General features: G+C 44.8%; 1 protein-coding gene across 1 annotated transcript in view; it reads left to right on the top strand.

Moving 5' to 3' along the window:
* Nucleotides 1–638: 638 nt before the first annotated feature.
* Nucleotides 639–15,059, top strand: part of NAPB (NSF attachment protein beta) — a 34,471-nt gene continuing 20,050 nt past the window's right edge. The window contains exon 1 of the mRNA XM_030558072.1: nucleotides 639–769. Within this exon, the coding sequence (XP_030413932.1) occupies nucleotides 672–769 (98 nt within the window). The 5' untranslated portion in view covers nucleotides 639–671. The remainder of the gene's footprint in view (nucleotides 770–15,059) is intronic.

The raw sequence follows: 15,059 nt of genomic DNA on the forward strand, positions 1-15,059 counted from the left end.
ACACTAAAACCATTGTGCATGCACACACAGACTGACCCCAGCACACACAGGCACCTTTGCGCTCACACATGCTGACAGTATCACACAGACATAATCACACACATTGACACAATCACACTGACCCCATTGTGTGTGCGCACACACTGACATCATCACACAGACACAGTTACACACACAGAGACGGGCAGTATCACGCACAGATATAATCACACACATTGACACAATCACACTGACCCCATTGTGTGTGCGCACACACTGACATCATCACACAGACACAGTTACACACACAGAGACGCGCAGTATCACGCACAGACATAATCACACACACACACTCTGAGACAATCACAGGCTGACACGATTATACACCCCTCCCCCTAACACCATCACACACAGACCGTCACAAATGCACACAGTCATACACGCACGTTGTTACACGTGCACTCACACTACACTGGCACCATCACACACAGTCATATGCTCAATGACAGTCTCTCTCACACACACACACACACACACACACCCATCCCCCTTAGCCGCTGGTCCCGCGCCCCCCCCCCCCGACTACATCTCCCGACACCGCTCGGCTCGGCTCGGCTCGGCTCTCCCCTCCCCCGCCGTGCGGAGCGGGGCGGCGGCAGGCCGGGCGCGCGCATCCCCTCAGAGCCGCCGCCATGGACAGCAGCGGCAAGGAGCGCGAGGCCGTGCAGCTCATGGCCGAGGCCGAGAAGCGGGTCAAGTCCTCGCACTCCTTCCTCAGGGGGCTCTTCGGGTGAGCGGGGCCGGCGGGTCTGCAGGCCGGGGCCCGGGGGTCTCTCTCTGTCCCGCGCGTGTGGCTGAGGGGGCGGTGGGACGTGCGTGGGAGGGCCGTGTGGTGACAGGTGTGATCGCTGGGCTCGGGCGGCTCGTGCACAGACATGAGAGAGGCGTATGGCTCGTGTGTGTGTGTGTGGTACAATATTTACGTGCACACCCACACGCCTCATTCACAATCGTCTGTATTGGTGCCCTCCTAGAGCTGCCTCTCTAATACTTGTGTACCTTGTTCCTCGGTGCAGCCTGGTAATCCACAGTCGGCTGTATTCCTGCCACCCTGGCAGTGCCTCTCCAGTTGTGCCCTGTTCCTGGGTGCAGCCTGGTAATTCACAGTCGGCTGTATTCCTGCCACCCTGGCGGTGCCTCTCCAATTGTGCCCTGTTCCTGGGTGCACCCTGGTAATTCACAGTCGGCTGTATTCCTGCCACCCTGGCGGTGCCTCTCCAGTTGTGCCCTGTTCCTGGGTGCAGCCTGGTAATTCACAGTCGGCTGTATTCCTGCCACCCTACAGGTGCCTCTCCAATTGTGCCCTGTTCCTGGGTGCACCCTGGTAATTCACAGTCGGCTGTATTCCTGCCACCCTGGCGGTGCCTCTCCAGATGTGCCCTGTTCCTGGGTGCAGCCTGGTAATTCACAGTCGGCTGTATTCCTGCCACCCTGGCGGTGCCTCTCCAGTTGTGCCCTGTTCCTGGGTGCAGCCTGGTAATTCACAGTCGGCTGTATTCCTGCCACCCTGGCGGTGCCTCTCCAGTTGTGCCCTGTTCCTGGGTGCAGCCTGGTAATCCACAGTCAGCTGTATTCCTGCCACCTAGCAGTGCCTCTCCAATTGTGCCCTGTTCCTGGGTGCAGCCTGGTAATCCACAGTCGGCTGTATTCCTGCCACCTAGCAGTGCCTCTCCAATTGTGCCCTGTTCCTGGGTGCAGCCTGGTAATCCACAGTCGGCTGTATTCCTGCCACCTGGCAGTGCCTCTCCAATTGTGCCCTGTTCCTGGGTGCCACCTGGTAATTCACAGTCGACTGTATTCCTGCCACCCTGGCGGTGCCTCTCCAATTGTGCCCTGTTCCTGGGTGCAGCGTGGTAATTCACAATCGACTGTATTCCTGCCACCCTGGCGGTGCCTCTCCAATTGTGCCCTGTTCCTGGGTGCAGCGTGGTAATTCACAGTCGACTGTATTCCTGCCACTCTAGAGGTGCCTCTCCAATTGTGCCCTGTTCCTGGGTACACTCTGGTAATTCACAGTCGGCTGTATTCCTGCCACCCTGGCGGTGCCTCTCCAGTTGTCCCCTGTTCCTGGGTGTACCCTGGTAATTCACAGTCGACTGTATTCCTACTACCATAAAGGTGCCTCTCCAATTGTGCCCTGTTTCTGGGTGCACTCTTGTAATTCACAGTTGGCTGTATTCCTGCCACCCTAGAAGTATTGATCTATAACATAAGGATGCCCATGGTGTTCTTACGCAGATGGTACACAGGAAAATCCCTCTAACTTCCCTCCCAGGCCTGCCATCAGGAAAAAGCTTCCTTCTCTCTGCTGTGTTGCTGCTGGGAGGGAAGAGAGGAGAACAAAACGTTGCCTTTAGTTCCTGGTTCCCTGGCTGTATCTGTATAATTTCCCCTCATCGCCTGTATGTTGTTCTGCCTTGTACGGATGCAAAAGTTCCAGTGCTCTCTAAATGATGACAGTATGTTTCAAAGCCGGGCATGGAATCGGATCACTGAGCACTCTGCAGTGATTAAAGCTTTTGATGGGTGAGATGGGGTTGTGGGGAAACATCCTGCATTTACCCCTCTTTCTCTTTCTGTCCAAGTTGTTTCTTAACAGACATCATTTATGTAAGAAACCACCATAGTGATTAGTTGCTTCTGAAGGAAGTAGCATTTTTAGCCCGTAATCCATCTTCTGTACAATGAGGAGACTCGCTTTTGATAATCCTCTAGTGGCAGTGGAGGCAGCTGCTCTGCGTTATTGGGGCTTTACAATGGAGAATGATGATTTCTCCTCTTCTGCCCTTCTAATATCACCATTTAATCTGCTACGCAGCAGCTAATGCATCATTACATTCATAATAATAACTCCTGATTTTTAGCCAGTACTTTAAAGATATTTTATGTGTGTCTGTCAATTTTCTAATGTCTCTCCTTTCTGGAGAGACATAATCTGATGCTGAAATTGTCATATTTCTAGAATAAAAGTTGGCATGGTTTGTAAACAATATTGATCCAAGATCAGTTAATTACCTAGCAAGAATCTAATCCCATTAGGCTATTAGTTCAAATGTATGATTCTGGTATCCCTCCTACAGAAAGCTAAGGGGATTGGAGCCAGATTGCTGCTACTGCTGTGATGGAGGTCTCTTTAATGTTATGAAATGAGTCTGTTATTTAAGAAACAAGGAGTTGAAAGTTAATTTCTCTTTTTCATGGAGGAAAAATATTCTCTGCTGAGAGCAGTGCTGAAGGCCTGCTCTAGTAGGTTGGAACAAAAATAATGCTTCATTTTAGCATATCCTTATAGAATGTTAATCCCCTAAATTAAATATAATTTCTTCTGCACTGAGCAAGATTTAACTCTTAATGTGTTTAGTCTGAGATCATGGTACAAGGCAAGGCCTTTAGTGAGTTTTTTTGCCTCTTTGCTTTAATAAATTATTTTATGGGCTGTATTAGTCAAATGCAGTAACCTACTTTAAAATTAACATGTACATTGATTCCAACAGCTTGAGTCTTGCCATTGTAAGGACTAGTTTGTATGCAGAGTTTCACTGGTTAAACCTGAGGTGTGATTTCTATATGGATTTTTATTAACCTGGTGCAAAAAGAGCTTATTTTGGTTTAGCTTAATTCCGTTAGGAACGGGTTGAAGCTGAACTGAAATAAGTAACTCTTAAATCAAAATAAGAATGTCCAAACAGGGGTTTGCACCATTTTACTAAATCAGCTAAAACACTGAAACCTTGTATGTAGACAAGGTAGACACGGCCTAAGTATTTGTTTATTTGGCCTCTCAATAAAGCAAATACCATGTGAGGAATTTTACTCAAGGTTTGGAGTTTAAATATTGTGTGTCTATTTTTCATCAGTCTACAGACTAACAGAGTAAAGTCCTTACCAGTAACATATCTATTTTGTGCTTTAAAAGGGCCAGTCTCACAAAGCTTACAATAGTTATGACCATATCAGCTGGGAGGAAGAATTTAATCTGAAAAATATGAATGGTAATTGTTCAAGAACGCGTAACTAGATGCCTCAAAACCCACAACTGAGGAAGAAAGTTGTATTGGTTAAAAAACTGATCTGGTTTAGAGGGTAAGTGAAGGCCGCAGTATATAGCAAATGGAAGAAAGGGGAAGTTGATGATAATATAAATCTGAACCTAGGAATTGTAGAAAATTGGTAAAGGAAACAAAGGGATTCAGGAAGGAATCTGTGGCATCAGAGTTAAGGACAATAAGGAGGAGGTTTTTTAAACTGTTAGGAACAAACCAAATCCTAACACTGGTAGTGGTTGGAAATGGTACTAGTTGGAAATGGTAGAAATATAAATAATAAAGCAGAAATGGTAAAAGTTCAATAAATATTTCTGTTCTGTATTTGGGGAGTAAAATAAATAATGAAGTCATATCATATGATGTTGATAACAGTCTTTCCATTCCTCTAGTATCTCCGGAGGGTGTTAAACAGCAACTACTAAACTCCAACATTTTAAAATCAGCAGGTCCAGATAACTTGCATCCAAGAGTTTTAAAAGAGCTTGCTGGACTATTAATTTTGATTTTTCACTATGTCTTGGAACACTAAGGAAGTTCTACAAGACTGAGAGAAAGCTAATATTGCGCTGATATTTAAAAAGGGTGAGTGGGATGACAGGTAATTAGGCCTATTAGTCTGACACCGATGCTGGGGAAGATAATAGAGTGGCTGATATGGGATTCAGCTAATACAAAATTAAATAAAGGTGATATAATTAATGCCAATAGACACTGATGTATGAAAAATAGATCCTGTCATGCTAACTTGATATGTTTTTTGATGAGATTAAAGATTTGGTTAATAAATGTAATAGTGTTAATGTAATGTACTTAGACTTCTGTAAGGTGTTTGACTTGATACCAAATGACATTTTGATTAAAAAATAAACTAGAATGATATAAAATTAACACGGCACACATTAAAGGGATTAAATGCTGGCTAAGTGATAAATCTCAAAATTTAATTATAAGTGGGGAATCATTGAATGGGTCACTTTCTAGGAGGGTCCTGGGAGGGATCGGTACTTGGCCTTATGCTATTTAACTTTTTTATCAATGACCTAGAAGAAAGCATAGCATCATCATTGATAAAGTTTGCAGGTGACACACAAATTGGGGGAGTGGTAAATAGTCAAGGGGACAGGTCCCTGATACAGAGCAATCTGGGTTACTTGCTAAACTGGGCGCAAGCAAACAATATGCATTTGAATACAACTACATGTAAATGTATATAGATCTATGAACAGAGACATACACAGAGGATGGGGATTCTAGCTTTTATTCCTGGGGGAATTCTGCACCATGTGCGTGCATAATTAATGTGCCGCACATAATTTTTTCCCCCGCAGAAAATAACTTCTGTGGGAAAGTTGCTACAGTTATGCTTTTTGGCCACCAGGGACTACTGTGGCACTAGAACAGAGCAGAGGCTCCAGGGCGAGCCCCAGCTGAGGCTACCTTCTTCACAGCGTGGGTGGGGCCAGGTCAGGAGACAAAGGATATGAAAAGACAGACAGTGTGGGGCACATGGAGCTGCTAGGGGGCCACATACTGGGGTTCATAAGGGCTAGTGGGGAGGACAGATGGGCAAGGGCTGAATGGGAGTGGAGGCACAGGGCCACATTGGGATGGGAGAGGGAGTGCTGGGAGATATGATGGGAGAGGATGGCTGAGTGGGAGCACAGAGAGACATGGGAAGGGGGGAGGAGGCTGCCTGACAGGGTGCAGGGCCACATGGGGACAGGAGAAGGGGATGCAGGGCCACGTGGGGGTGGCTGAGTGGGGGTGTACGGCCACATGAGGATGGGGGGGAGTGGTTTTATGAGTGGGGAAGGAGGGACACATGGGGACAGGGGTAGATATTCCTGAATAAATGGGTCTGCATGGGAGAGGTTCCCTAACAATCCTTCCCCACCCACACAAAAAACCTGTTCTACACTTTTTCCGCCCACTCCTATCAACCCTTCAGGTTCATACCCAGGTTTCTTCCTAGCAGTTAGTTCCCTCTCCCTTAGAACCTCCATTACTCCTGACTCCACCAAGCCTTTGTACTTCTGAAGGGGTTCAGAAAATGCTTTCCTGTATCATAGTTTAAATGAATTATTACTCAGAGTTCTATATTAATTTACCTTGTAAGGAATCTATTTGTCAAAAAACAGTTCCTGAATATTTTTTGTTGTCTGTAATGTTACAGACATATTTGCTGACAGATATTTTGAAATAAATTACCAAAATAATTGAAACTGTTGTGATTATATTATTTATTTTGACAAATAAAACAGCAGATTTTTGCAGAATTTTAAAAACAATTTTGGTGTAGAAATCTGCTCAGAGTAATTCTTGGAAGTGGTGATTCTGAAAAAGATTTTGGGAATCATAGTGGATAAACTGCTGACCACGAGCTCCCAATGCAATGCTGTGGCCAAAAGGGCTAATGTGGTCGTTTGATGCACAAACGACAAATCTTGATTGGCGTTAAGAAGTTATTTTGCCTCTGCATTTGGCTCTGATGTGACTGCTGCTGGAATACTGTGTCCAGTTCTGGTGACCACAATTCAAGTAGGAAGGTGATAAATTGGAGAGGAGTCAGAGAAGAGCCACGAGAATGATTAAAAGATTAGAAAACCTGCCGCATAGTGATAGACCTAAGGAGCTCAATCTGTTTATTTTAAGAAGGTGAAGGGATGACTTGGTCATAGTCTATAAATACCTATATGGGGAACAGATATCTGATATTTGGTTCTTCAGTCTAGCAGAGAAAGGTACAACATGATCCAATGGTGGGAAGTTGAAACTAGACAAAGTCAGAATAGAAATAAGGCATACATTTTTAACAGTCAGAGGAATTAACCATTGGGACAACGGAGCAAGGGTCATGGTGAATTCTCTATCGTGGACAATTTTAAAATCGAGACTGGATATTTTTTCTAAAAGATCTGCTCTAGGAATTATTCTGGGGAAGTTCTGTGTTCTGTGTTATACAGGAGGCCAGACTAGATAATCACATTGATACCTTCTGGCCTTGTTGAATCTGTGCTTGTTGATCTTACGAGATACCTTGGCTTAAAACTTTGTCTGTATTTTAATTTTTTTTAAATGACTCTGTATACTGTGTGCATCAGCAAGTAAGGTTTTTTTTGTTTGTTTGTTTTTTTACTTTTGTGCTCCTTGAAGAGAAGGCATTTACCTGTCCCTTATACTGTCTGCAGCAATATCGCTGTTTTTCTGTCCTTTCTTTCTCCTTTCCTCTCACTCTGCTCCCTGCCGCCCCAAATGTTATTACATTTCAGTTATTTATAAACTGCAAGAGAGGGTTTCTAAAAAGAAAAGTTAAAGGAAAAGTGGAAGTCTTTATGGAGCAACATTCTTTCTCCAGTGCAGTTGCCATTTTAGGGCCTGATCTTGCCTTCCCTTATGCACACAAGTAGGCCTGCTAAAGGTAATTGGAACTACGTGTATAAGTAAAGGAATCCTAGAAATGTGGAGCTGGAAGGGGCATTGAGAAGTCATCAAGTACAGCCCTTTGCGCTGAGGTAGGATCACGTAAACCTAGTCCTGAACTGTCCCTGACAGATGTCTGTTCAGCCTGGTCTTAAAAATCTCCAATGATGGGGATTCCACAGCCTTCCTTGGAAGCCTATTCCAAAACATAACAGCCCGCATAGTTAGAAAGTTTTTCCTCATATCTAATCTAAATCTCCCTTGCATTAGATTAAGCACATTACTTCTTGTCCTACCTTCAGTGGATGTGGAGTGAACAACTGATCACCATCCTCTTTATAATAACCCTTAACATATTGGAAGATGTGTCGGCTCCCCCTTCAATTGTCTTTTCTCAAAACTAAACCGTAGGGCCTGATCCAAAGCCCACTGAAGTTGGCGGGCTGTGGTACAGTGGGGTGTGGGGGTTGAGTTCAATAAGGATTGGATCAGTCCCAGAGTCTGGAAAATATTTTTACGTACCAAGAACAGACTGTCAAAATAGCAACATTTTTTGTATGAAGCCTTATTCTGTGAAAGGGTCGATTTATTTCAGCAAGAGATAATATAAGAGGGTCTTATTTATTCAAGATACGAATTGTGTTGAGAAATCTTCTTTTCCAGTTGACTGGGGCCCCAGTCCTGTAATTGGATCCTTGTGGGGTTAAGGATCTGTGTGTGGATTCAGTTGCAGGGTCTGAACCCATTCCTTTGGCCGTATGTCACTGGTGACAGTTAAACAAAGGCCTTTCTGAAGAGCACTACAAGTCATAAGAAAAATCTTAATGACTGTCTTTCTCTGAGCTGTGTAAATATTTTGGCCTTCAACCCTTTTCCTTGGGTCTTGCTTCACTACGTGTCTCTAGTGAACCACAACCGCTTTACGTCAAGTTTATTTTTCACTTTTAATCCTTCTACAGGTTTCAGAGTGGTAGCCGTGTTAGTCTGTATGAGAAAAAAGGAGGAGGAGTACTTGTGGCACCTTGGAGACTAATACATTTATTTGGGCATAAGCTTTCGTGGGCTAAAACCCACTTCATCGGATGCATGGTGTGGAAAATAAAGTAGGAAGATGTATATGCAGAGAACATGAAAAAATTGTTGTTGCCATACCAATTATAATGAGACTAATCAATTAAGGCTATTATCAGCAGGAGGAAAAAAAACTTTTGTAGTGATAGTCAGGATGGCCCATTTCCAACAGTTGACAAGAAGGTGTGAGTAACAGAGGGGAAAATATTAGCATGGGGAAATAGTTTTAGTTTGTGTAATGACCCATCCACTCCCAATCTTTGTTCAAGCCTAATTTAATGGTGTCCAGTTTGCAAATTAATTCCAATTCAGCAGTCTCTCTTTGGAGTCTGTTTTTGAAGTTTTTTTTTTTTGTTGGAGTATTGCGACTTTTAGGTCTGTAATCGAGTGACCAGGGAGGTTGAAGTGTTCTCTGACTGGTTTTTGAATGTTATAATTCTTGACGTCTGATTTGTGTCCTTTAATTCTTTTGCGTATAGTCTGTCTGGTTTGGCCAGTGTACATGGCAGAGGAGCATTGCTGGCACACGATGGCATATATCACACTGGTAGATGTGCAGGTGAACGAGCCTCTGATGGTGTGGCTGATATAATTAGGTCCTATGATGGTGTCCCTTGAATAGATATGTGGACAGAGTTGGCAATTGGTATTGTTGCAAGGCTAGGTTCCTGGGTTAGTGTGTTTTGTTGTGTGGTTGCTGGTGAGTATTTGCTTCAGGTTGGGGGTGCTCTCTGTAAGCGAGGATTGGCCTATCTCCAAGAGTGAGGGATCGTCCTTCAGGATAGGTTATAGATCCTTGATTATGCGCCGGAGAGGTTTTAGTTGTGGGCTGAAGGTGATGGCTAGTGGCGTTCTCTCACTTTCTTTGTTGGGTCTGTTCTGGAGTAGGTGACTTCTGGGTATTCTTCTGGCTCTGTCAGTCTGTTTCTTCACTTCAGCAGGTGACTATTGTAGTTTTGAGAATGGTTGATAGAGATCTTGTAGGTGTTTGTCTGTCTGAGGGGTTGGAGCAAATGCAGTTGTATCTTAGAGCTTTGCTGTAGACAATGGATTGTATGATGTGGTCTGGGTGAAAGCTGGAGGCATGTAGGTAAGTATAGCGGTCAGTAGGTTTTTGGTATAGGGTGGTGTTTATGTGACCATCGCTTATGAGCACTGTAGTGTCCAGAAAGTGGATCTCTTGTGTGGACTGGTCCAGGCTGAGGTTGATAGTGGGATGAAAATTGTTGAAATCATGGTGGAATTCCTCAAGGGCTTCTTTTCCATGGGTCCAGATGATGAAGATGTCATCAATGTAGCGCAAGTGGAGTAGGGGCATTAGGGGACGAGAGCTGAGGAAGCGTTGTTCTAAGTCAGCCAGTAATTGTTTAAGAAGCAAAAGACTTGATGATGAAATTAAGTCAATGGCAGTTTTAAGCCCAGTGTGTTTAAGGCTTATAAAGAGGGAAATAGTCCACAGTAGCTTATGGGGCCATAGAAGCACTAATTTATATTTGTATTATTCAAATCAAGAATCTAGCTAGAGTGAACAAAGCATATAGATAGGAATTAGTATTAACTAGTGGCATGACATTTTCATTCAAGATGGTTGCCTTTCATCATCTATTTTCTCATTGAGCTTGCATGCCAAAAACAACAGTGTAACTAACACGGGCAATGGAGAGTGGTGGCATGGCCTAGCTGCCCCCGATTACATGCCCGTGGAGTCTGCGTGGGTGTGTAATCGCGGCAGCTAATCTGGGCTACCATTTTCTGCTGCCTGTGCTACTGCAGCTACAGTACTATTTATTGTGTGCTAGTGTGAGTGTGTCTGCTTGAGCTGGGAACCATACCTCCAGTTCCAAGTGTAGATGCAGTCATAGTTACAGTCCTATACTAGTGAAGATGACACAGCTTGCTACACATACAGAGGTGTTGACTCCATGGATGCTCCAGGGCTGGAGCACCCATGGGGAACAAGTAGTGGGTGCTCAGCATCCACTGGCAGCCCTGCGAGTCAGTGCCGCCCCCTTCCCCCAGCACATCCTGCCTGGCCACGGCCCTGCCACTCGGCTCTTCCCTTCCCTCCAAGAGCCTCCTGCCTGCCACAATCAGCTGTTCCACAGCATACTGGGGGGAGGGGGAGGAACGGAGGCAGGAAGAGGCAAGGGAAGGAGGCAAAAAGTGGTGGGGTGGGGCTGGGAAGGGGCGGGGTTGAGGCTTGGGGGAAGGGGTGGGGTGGGGGCAGGGCCTGGGGCAGAGTGAGGGCGGGAAGAGGCAGGGTGAGGGTGGAGTGGAGGCAGGGCCCGGGGCAGAGTAGGGGTCGAGCACCCCCCGGGATCTGAGTAAGCTGGTGTCTATGTACACATTTATATATAAAGTTAGCGTAAATCTATGTAAAACTCTTTTTCTGTTAAACAGTTATTCTTTAAAAAGCACAGTTCTATATATTTTACATGAAACTTGCACTGCCAGTTAAAAAAATGGATTTACTGATGATTATTTTCATTTGATACTATCCCTTAAAAGAAAATATTGAGATACAGAAATTAAGATTTAAAAAGTCCATGAGTCACAGTCAGTATTGTGATGAAATATGCATTATTTATACTTGATGAGAATAATATGCATGTGTGTATTATGTGGGCAGTGTAAGAATGATGATATCTGTATTCATTTCCCTGTTTTTAAGTGCTTAAGTTTCGTAAATAATGTAGTAGGTAATTACAGTGTTGTCACTTAGAAACTTAAATGGTTTAATTATTATTTTTATTATTTTTTAGTTTTGGTAGTTATTTTGCTGCATCTTTCTGCTTGTGTTGCTCAATGCGTACAGGTATTTGTCCAAGCAGGGCTAATTTTTTTCCATCACTTTTCTCCTACAACCCCATTGAGTTAAGGAAGAACGTGGCCCATATTAAATAGGAAATGTTCCCCCGGAATAGACATTTTGGTCCAAATTATTTTCTTTATTCCAGATTCACATACGTTGTATTCGCACAATCATCATTTGACTTCACAAGACTTATTACAGAGGGAATGGGTAGCCACCTCTATATTTAGGTTTCCTGGATTTGCACTGGTGCAGTTGAGAAAAGAATATGATCCTTTGTGTTTCTTTCTGTTAAACCTTTTCAACATATCAGTCTTGTCTACACAGAGATGACAATTCATATTTAGATGCTGCCATTGTAATAAAAATACCACAAACTAATCATGGAGTAGAAAAGGGAATGCCAAAGATATGGCTTATCAGAAATTGAGTGTTTGTTAACTAGTTGGACATGTCTGTTTAATAATAGTATGCACTTACAAAGAGCTTTTATTCTTTGAGATAGTAAGGTTCACATATCTGCTAATGAGGCTTCAGCCTTCCTGTAGCTTTAGGGGAAGAATTCAGACACACAATTTTCCTTTTCTCCAGCATAGTAAAATCCTGCAGATAGGTAGGGAGTGAAAACGATTTAGTCTAACATATAACTGAGATTGAAATGGTTATACATTACTACTTCCTGATTTACTAAATCACTGTAGCTTGCAAAGTTATCCTCCTGAAACAGTGCCCGGAGAGGCTTGCACATAATTTCTGAAGTATCTTATGAGGGAATGCATGAAGATCCAGGGGGCTACCTTGAAGATACTTTTCTTAAGGGTAAGCATGTGTACGTTTTCTTCATCTAAGGGTCTCAGAGTGCTTTTTGAACACCAAATAATTTAACTTTCCAGCACCTTCATACCCAACTTACTGAAGTGTCATATGCATTTTACAAATGGGTAAACTGAGACAAAGTCACTTGCATGACTTCATCCAGGAGATGACACTGAGCCAATGGCATAGCTGCAGATAGAGGTCACAGTTCCACAAGGTACATAAGACCATACCTAGCTTTAAGTGTGTGAGTTGCCCCGTTGAAGCTTAATTTGGGGCCTGAAGTCTTGGCTCGCAGTCCTCTAAAGTAAACCGATGTCCCTTAAATTGTCCTTAGAATTTAGGGAACCATAATCTACTTCCAGTCTTTACACAAAGCTCACATTGGTGTTTGACGGGTCTGGTCTTTAGTGTTAGCAAAGTAAAAGATAATATTGAAAACAATTGGCGTAATGATACTGGAAATCTAACACTTGATTTAATTATAGCTTGTGCTACAATAGCTACACCAGTGAAGTGTACTTCAGACTTGTCTTTATTTTCTATTTGCTTACTCTTAATTTTTGAGTTCACAGGAGGCCAGGTTATATGGGCATTTTAAGCATTCAGTGTCAGATAGCTGCGTGTAGGTTTCAGAACCAGATCTGCATTAATAATTAGCAAGCTTCACGGCATAAAACACTTATGATAAACGCTACTGGAACATTGATTTCACAGTTTGGAACATCCATTAGTCCTTTGTCTGGCTTGCTTGGATTCTTTCCTTGGGGAATATCTTGTGCATTTCACAGTTGCCAGTTTGAGTGGGAGTTAGACTGAGTTTCACTTTTAGAGTTTATATTTCAGTGCTTGGTCTTCTGTGCAGGTGCAGAACTTCCTCTTCTGTTTGGGATTTTTTTCTTTCCCTCTTATTCCCCTCCCACACCCAAAGTTAGAACAGGCGAATGTCCTTAACACACTGAGAAAAAGACTAGAATTATCCATAAAACGTCTGACAAGATTCTCTATAAAATGTAGTGACCATGACCAGTCAGTTTTAAAACATGATTCTAAATGAGGCTGTAGCAGTTCTTGGAGGCTTTGGGAAACTCTTTGTAACTTTAGTGCTTATAACAGAGGTGGGCCACATCTGGCCCGTGGGACCATCCTGCCTGGCCCTTGAGTTCTCGGCCGGGGAGGCTAGCCTCCGTTGTCCCCCCTCCCCTGCAGCCATGCCACTGCGTGGGCAGCGCTGTGGGCAGCGGCGTTGCGCTCTCCTGCCAAGTAGAACGGCAGTGTGTCTGGCTCTGGCAAGGCGGCACGACTGTAAGACATGCTGTTCTGAGCGGCATGCTAAGTGGGCCGGGGCTTGGGGGTTAGATAAGGGGCGGGGGGCATCGGGGGCAGTCAGGGGACAGGGAGTGGGAGGGTTGGATTGGGTGGAGATTCTGGGGGGGGGTTGTCTGGGAATGGGGAGTGGGGGCATTGGATAAATGTGGGAGTCCTGGGGGGCTGTCAGGGGGTGGGGGTGTGGATAGGGGGTCAGGGGATGGGGAACAGCGGGGGTTGGATAGGCGTGGGGTCCTGGGGGACCTGTCAAAGGGCTGGGGTGTGGATGGGGTCAGAGCAGTCAGGGGACTGGGAGCAGGGGAGTTGGATATGGGGTGGGGTCCCGGGAGGGGACGGTTAGGGGACAAGGAGTGGGGGTGGTTGGATGGCTCAGGGGTTCTGAGGCGGGCAGTCTGGGGCTGGGAAGTGGGAGGGGGCGGGAGCCAGGCTGTTTGGGGAGGCACAGTCTTCCCTACCCGGCCCCCCATGCAGTTTTGCAACCCCAATGTAGCCCTCAGGCCAAAAAGTGCCCACTACAGCTTATAAGGATATAGAAGAAGGTTGTGAGAGATCGGTGCTGAGCTGTAGGTAGTGCTGCTGATCAGAGCGCTTTGTTAATCACTCCAGTAAGAGAAAGTAGGCGGGGGGGAGTGGGGTGGGGCGTCTGCAGTCTGGTGAGCTGACAAGAACATTTGCAGTCACTGGATTATGCTTTAAAGGCTGAATCCTGGCTTTACCTCTGACTTTCCTTCCCACCCCCCCCAGTCCCTATCCCATCACACCTGCTCCCCTCTCTTCTAGTCAGCTGGGCTATGTGCAATGCAAGGCATACTGAAAGCAGCCTTTCTGCACAGGTGCTGATGGTGAAGCTGGAGGTTAACACTTCTGTTTTTTTGTGCCGCCTGCAGTGCTCATCAGCCTGCAGGATCAGCCTCGGAAAGGCCACTAAAGTTGTATCTGCCCAGCCTGGGTAGACAGACTTGCATTTGCAGAGCTCGAGTTAGCATGCTTAAAAGTAGCAGTGTGGATGTTGTGGCTGAGAGCTGGAGTTTGGGCTCTCAAGCTGAAGGGTTCGGCTGGGCTTGAGACCCTGAGCTGCAACAAGAACAGGAGTACTTGTGGCACCTTAGAGACTAACAAATTTATTTCAGCATGAGCTTTCGTGAGCTACAACAGCTCACTTCTTCGGATGCATAGAATGGAACACACAGACAGGAGATATTTATACAGACAGAGAACGTGAAAAGGTGGAAGTAGCCAAACCAACAGGAAGAGTCTAATCAATTGAGATGAGCTATCATCAGCAGGAGAAGAAAAACTTTTGAAGTGATAATTAACATGACCCATAGAAGGTGTGAGGAGAACTTTAACATAGGGAAATAGATTCAGTTGGTGTAATGACACAACCATTCCCAGTCTCTGTTTAAGCCTGAGTTAATTGTATCTAATTTGCATATGAATTTGAGTTCAGCAGTCTCTCTTTGCAGTCTGTTTTTGAAGTTTTTTTGTTGCAAAATTGCCACCTTCAAGTCTGTCACTGAGCGGTA

This window comes from Gopherus evgoodei, chromosome 3 (genome assembly GCF_007399415.2).
Source record: "Gopherus evgoodei ecotype Sinaloan lineage chromosome 3, rGopEvg1_v1.p, whole genome shotgun sequence".
Lineage (NCBI taxonomy): Eukaryota > Metazoa > Chordata > Testudines > Testudinidae > Gopherus > Gopherus evgoodei.